The sequence below is a fragment of the Hydra vulgaris genome, chromosome 03, assembly GCF_038396675.1.
Source record: "Hydra vulgaris chromosome 03, alternate assembly HydraT2T_AEP".
In the NCBI taxonomy this organism is placed as follows: domain Eukaryota; kingdom Metazoa; phylum Cnidaria; class Hydrozoa; order Anthoathecata; family Hydridae; genus Hydra; species Hydra vulgaris.
Genome location: NC_088922.1, coordinates 41,525,617 through 41,532,500, shown reverse-complemented (window position 1 = coordinate 41,532,500; position 6,884 = coordinate 41,525,617). Strand labels below are relative to the sequence as shown.

Genomic DNA, 6,884 nt, shown 5'->3' with positions numbered 1-6,884 from the left:
GTGGATTAATTTTCTTTTCAACATATAATTTAATTTCATTTAATTTCATCAAATCCAAACCACGTGTTGGTTATTTTATATGTTCGATCAATCAAGCAACGTATAAGACCAGTTTTGTGACATGAAGGGACAAAACTAAAGAAATTTTGTAAAAGACCCGTTTTTTTGTGATAAACTGATGTAGAGAGTGAATTAGACTTATAAATAAGAACATCCAAAAATGAAATTTGGTTGTCTTTTTCTTTTTCCATAGTAAATCTTAAGTTTTTGTGTTGTCTATTGAGATGTTTAAAGAAGTCTTGCGCTTCAAACTCTGAATTAAAAATTGCTATTATGTCCACATAACGTTTATAAAAAATCGGTATGGAGGATGAGCAATTATTAACCCACGTTTGTTCATGAAAACCGATAAACATATTAGCTAAAATTCTTGTGCTGGCTGTAACGCCAGTTATATTGGAGATACCTCCAGACATTTGACAACACGGATAAATGAGCACCTTACAAGTGACAAGCAATCGCATATTTTTAAAAAGTTAAATTCATCCATTAATTGTAAAAACTAGTTATGATTGCTTTCAGATTTTAGATACTGCCTCTACCATTAATAAATTAAAAATAAAAGAAGCACTTCATATTAAATGGAAAAATCGTTCTTTAAATAAGCAAACATCTCATTATATTATAAATTTATCTATTTAACTTACTATATTATTATTAATATTTTAATATTAGGAAGTTTATTTTGTCATAATTTGTAATATAATTTTTAATTGGCTTGTAACAAGTTTATTTGTCCGTTAATTTTTCTCTGTATTGTCTTCAGTTTTTAAATTTATTTATTAGAGTTTTAATTGTAAATTAAATCTTTTGAAAATGTAGTAAGACTACGAAACATGTCAAGAATAAAAAATATTGTGATTTTTATTAAAATTTTTACAAATTTATTGCTAATGCGATGTTCGAAATATATATATATATATATATATATATATATATATATATATATATATATATATATATATATATATATATATATATATATATATATATATATATATATATTTATATATAACTTTTTTTTTTTATTAAACTTGTTTTTGCTGCTTATAAAGCTACAAAGAACACATTTTCTATAACAATTCTTTAACCACATGGATATATCTACTTAAAACTACTAAAGTTTATAAATTTCTTTAATTAAGGAACAATATTCACTTAAAACTTGTTAATATTAATGCAAAATAATAAGTTCAAAATAATGATTTTCATTTTTCTGGCTTTTGACCAGGCTATAAGTAAATATGTAAATTGTCAACGGAATATTTTCAAAATCAATGTTAAAACTGTATATGGTTTTAGTAATTTCTAAATTGCAAAACCTTTTGTGGTGGAAACTACGGTGTAAACTTTCATAGCATTTTTTTATTATATTTTACGTAGCTTATTATGTAACGTAATTTATGCAAAATTTATATTATACTTAAACTAATTTGTGGCAATTATAACATAATTTTTATAAAACGTAGTTTAGATAAAATAACGAGCTTAAAAATTGTCATTAAAATGCGGTAATTTAACTTTAATTGCTAACAATTAATTGGTCGAAATGTGAGCGTTAATAATAAAATAGATTTACAACGCAATGTAAAACTTGAAGCAGAAACACTATTTTATTCGCAGTAACTTTAATAAAATAATAACATGCGTTTCATAGTTAGTCTTGTGTGGCTTATGTATGTTTTTTCTCAATCTGTCTGTGAGGTATTTTTTTAATGTTGCATGTTTTTTTATGATTAATTGAATTTTAATATTTATAAAGCTAGTATACTTCGCTATTTTAACTTTATATTAATAATATCTTCGTTATATTTAATAAACGCAGTATAAGTTCCCGTTTGGGGACATCCATGTAAACAGTATATATAATTGTACTTTAACGTATGGGGAGGGAAGTAAAAGTACTTTTTAAATTTAAAAAATAGTTTGTTTAATGTTTTTTCAACTTAAAAAAGTATTATGAATAATTTTATTTATCATTACAATATACATTTATTAAAGAAAGTTTTTTGATTAAACAAACGAACTTATTTACATTTTTCTTAACCTTTTTAAATTTCAAGGCATATTTTGCATAAGGAATAGGCACCTGCGATTTTCAACTTTTTTTAGAAAAATTAATTGCTTCAAGCAATTAATTAGACCAAAAACTGTAATGTGCAAAATTTGAAAGTTGCAAGTCTTTCTAACTCTATCTTATTTTAATTTTTTACATTTAATTTATTATGAAACATAAACTAAAGTGAGTCATAATGAATAAATTTTCAGAATGAGTGACGGTGTAAAACATTTTCCCGCGTATTTTTATGTATATTGAAACGTAAATAACTTGCTTTTTAATTTTTCTAATATTTTTGACTGGTTTGGGTGATGTAAAAATGTGTAGTTTTGCATAAAATCCATATAATTAGATAAACTTATGTAAATAAAAATTAAAAAAAAATATGGTTGCAACATATTTGCGTTTAAATAGACAGTAAACAAAAAAAAAATTGTGTTTAAGTTAACAAAAACAAAAACATAAAGCTTTTTAGCTTAACTTAAAATGCAAAAAAAAATTAATAATACGCTGGAAAGTTTTTAGTTTTGCCTATGTTTACTTATATTTAATGACGCCGCACAATGGGGAAGAAATACTTCAAAACTGGACATTTGACGAAAATGGAAAAAGACGTTATGAAACATTTTTTGGTGGTAATGTGTAAAAGAGTTTCTGGTCCATCTTATCCACATGTTTTTTTTTGGGTTCGACAGACCTTTACACTGTAGAACCCATTATCTAGCTCAATTCTTTTGTTTAAAAAATAACGCGCTTGCGCGAGTTATTAGTACTACTTTGCTTTTATAGTGTTAAAGCTGATGTTTGTTAAAAGTTCTGAATTTTCTTCTGGGATTCTTTAATTTTAGGCTTGCCGATATCTTTTGGTAATAAAAAAATAATTTTAAAGTGCTTTATTAGATCTTAAAAAAAAGTGCATGTAAAATATTTTATTTTTATTTATTTTTTTAAAAAATGCGCTTTTTTTATGTCCTCACTTAGATACAGTTTCTAATTTTTTTTTTTATGAAATTGCTGATGATTACAGATTGTATAACTTTTTTTGTTGCTGTTGCATTTATTGAGCGCTTTTGTGTGAAATCCAAATTGAATACTCTTTATTTAAGTGAAAAACATGCATCAAGATTAGTTTATAATAAAGATAAATTCACCTATGCTGAACCTTTACTAAAAACCTTGAATGCACTAAATTTTTACCAAATCAACAAATATCAAAATATTCTCTTCACGCTTAAATACAATCTTGGACTAGTCCCATCGCATTTTTCAGATAATTTTTTTCAAATTAACTCTAATAGATATATCACAAGACCAACAGGGAACTTCACATTACCTAAAAAATAACAAAGTTCTAACGGTTCTCTATTTCCTACCGGGTCCGTACTTGTACGACAAAGCAATATCCGAAAATATAGAACTTAAGGCATTAAATAACCCTGCCACCTTGAAAAAAACTAAAACACCTTATACTTAATATAAACAATTTTATTGACATGTATTAAACTTAAAAACAAGATTTATACTAAAATATTTATGTGTATCACTGACTGTATATTGTTTAATCACTTTAAAATTTACATAAAAGTTAATCAGATTTATTTAACCATTTAAAGAGGACTTTACAGTCTTCTACGAGTCTCCTTTACAACAACACGTTTATATTTGAAGAAAAAATAGTTTTTAGTTTTTCATGATAAAAACATTATTAATTTAACTTTGTATTTTGTTATAATTGCTAAATTACGTCTTCTTATGTTATGTAATATATTTTATACATTATAATATGTGATAGGATTGTAACGTAATGCAGTGTAAATATATTGAAGTTGTAAAAAAAAAATTTAGTCAATTACATCAGTAGAAACCAGGTAACAAAACCAGGTCATGAACGCTTGAACTTTCTTTTTTTTGTAAGATTTGTGTAAATAAAACTTAACAGATTACAGATATTAATTTTTATGTATAAGTATAATAACAATCTTCTACCAAGCGTTTTTTCAGATAACTTCCTGATATCATTTTCTGAAAAATATAATCTGCGTTCAAATACCAGGAACGACTATCAACTAGGAAAAATTAAATCACAGCAGTTAAGTTTTCTAATTACAAACCGTGGTCCATCAATATGGAATCGTTTCCAAAATAAAAATATTAAAGACTTACCCAGTGGACACAGGGCGTAAAAAAGACGTCTTTTAAACGTTTTTTAAACGTTTCGGACGTCTTTTGAACGTTCAAAAGACGTCTTATTTAGTTCCTGTGCTCACTGGGTAAAAAGCATTTCATCGTTCTAATAACAAACTAAAATGCATCTCCTTAATTCCTGACATATATATTATTGTTTACAGTATTTGTTTTCAGACTTTTTTGTACTTTTTATTTTTATTTATTTATTTATTTTTTCCTCTTATGTGTTTTTTTTTTGTTTTCAATTTTTTACACACACAAAAAAAAAAGAGTTTTGCTTTATTAAATATTTATTTTACTTTAAAAATTAAAGTGTTTTTTTATTTTTATTTTAATGAGTGACTAAAGGGGCTCCATGAAAAGGTTGTGATGATAAACGCATCACCCTTACCTTCTTTGAGTCCCTGACTGATTATAACAGTATATATATATATTATAAATTAAAAAGATTAAAAACGTTTTTTATAAGATTTTTTATGTTTACGATGTTATTTATTTTATATGAAAAATTGTAATATTGTTTAATCAGCGAAATAAAAGTTAAATAAAAAAAAAATAAAAAAAAACTTAACGAGTTTTAGGTAACTTTTTTTGAGTGACTTTTGCATTAAATTCGAATTACTGTAATTTATTTTAGTGAATCAATTAGAATACGTTTTAATATTGTTTAATCATGCAAGCTTTTGATTTTTTTCTTTTTTATATTATCACTTACCGGTTTTTTTAAAAACCTTACTCGAAAATACATTAAAAACGTCTCACAGTTGTAAATAAATGTTTAAAAAACTATGGAGTAACTTTTCCTATATCTAACATGTGCCCTTAAAATAATTATTTAACTTAAAAGTGCAAAACAAAAAAAAAAAATTAAATTTGTCCAGTTATAACGCTATTCTGATTCACTGTGCGCCGTCTTTTAAAGCGTTTTATTTACGTTTTATTTTGATTTTTGAGTAAACTTTTATTTTCTTATAAATTATCTACTCCAGCTTAAAGCAACTTAATACCAAAAATTGCTGGTACCTAATAAGGAATTATAAACACTAATTAGAGTTTTCATATATATATATATATATATATATATATATATATATATATATATATATATATATATATATATATATATATATATATATATGTATATATAAACCTTAATTACTTCCTTTTTAAACTTTTTATAGGAAGTTCAATATAAAGAGTTTTTTATAGTTTTGTATATCTCATACACAGCTGAAGATTTTATATGAAAGGTCTTCTGTGTTAGAGAAAAAAATTTTTTTAAATATTTGTCAAAATTTAAATAATAAATATATTTTACTCATCTTAGTTTGAATAGTTTTTCTTTTGTTACCTGGAACATTTATTCATATTTGTTAAAATTTTTTTTGGCTAAACATTTATATATATATATATATATATATATATATATATATATATATATATATATATATATATATATATATATATATATATATATATATATATAAAGATATATATATAAAGATATATATATATAAAGATATATATATAAATCTATTTATATATATATAAAGATATATATATATATATATATATATATATATATATATATATATATATTTATATATATATAAAGATATATATATATATATATATATATATATATATATATATATATATATATATATATATATATATATATATATATATATATATATATATATATATATATAATATATGTATATACCAGGTTTATAAGCATGAAGTAAGCGTCGAGCTACAAATGTATCAATAGAGAACATTTGTTGTGAACGGGCCTTAATTTTTTTTTACTTTTGTTGCTATGACATCTGTCAAACATATTTAGTAAACATCAAGTCATTGTATAAACAACATCATATTTTTTAATTGTGTTAAAAATGTCGAATTTTGTATTAGAAAATGATGATTTGCGGAAAGCACTAATTTTTTGTTTTCATTTGAAGAAAAGTGCTGCAGAATCGCATCGAATGCTTGTCGAAGCTTATGGTGATTATGCTCTATCGGAAGCAACATGCAAAAGATGGTTTCAACGGTTCAGAGATAATGATTTTGATGTGCGAAATGAAGAACGTGGAAGACCACCAAAAAAGTTTGAAGACACAGAATTGCAAGCAATACTGGATGAAGATGACCCTTTAAGTCAAAAACAAATGGCAGAAATGTTAAATGTTTCACATTTAATGTATCACGCCAGCAATTTCTGACCGTTTAAAAGCTATGGGAAAGATCCAAAAGTGCGGGAAATGGGTGCCACATGAATTGAATGACAGGCAGACGGAAAAGCAAAAAACCACATGTGAAATGTTGCTGTTACGACACGAAAGGAAGTCAGTATTGCATCGAACTGTGACTGGTGATAGAAAATAGATTTATTTTAAGAATCCCAAACGTAAATATTATGGGTAAATCCAGGAGAAGCATCAACATCGACTGCAAAGCCTGATCGGTTCGGAAAAAAGAAAACCCTCTGTGTTTGGTGGGACCAGAAGGGAGTGGTGTATCATGAACTTCTAAAACCTGGCGAAACTGTTGATACGCAACGCTACCGACAACAAAT

The 6,884-nt window shown here is 24.8% G+C and overlaps 1 protein-coding gene across 2 annotated transcripts in view; it reads left to right on the top strand.

Annotated features, from left to right (window-relative positions):
• The first annotated feature begins 1,613 nt into the window (after window positions 1-1,613).
• Window positions 1,614-6,884, top strand: part of LOC101241790 (putative ferric-chelate reductase 1) — a 64,220-nt gene continuing 58,949 nt past the window's right edge. For both annotated transcript variants that reach the window (XR_010637576.1, XM_065793241.1), the window contains exon 1: window positions 1,614-1,764. Coding sequence is in view for 1 of the 2 variants with exons in the window: in XM_065793241.1 (XP_065649313.1) it covers window positions 1,705-1,764 (60 nt within the window). In the remaining variant the exon portion in view is untranslated. The remainder of the gene's footprint in view (window positions 1,765-6,884) is intronic.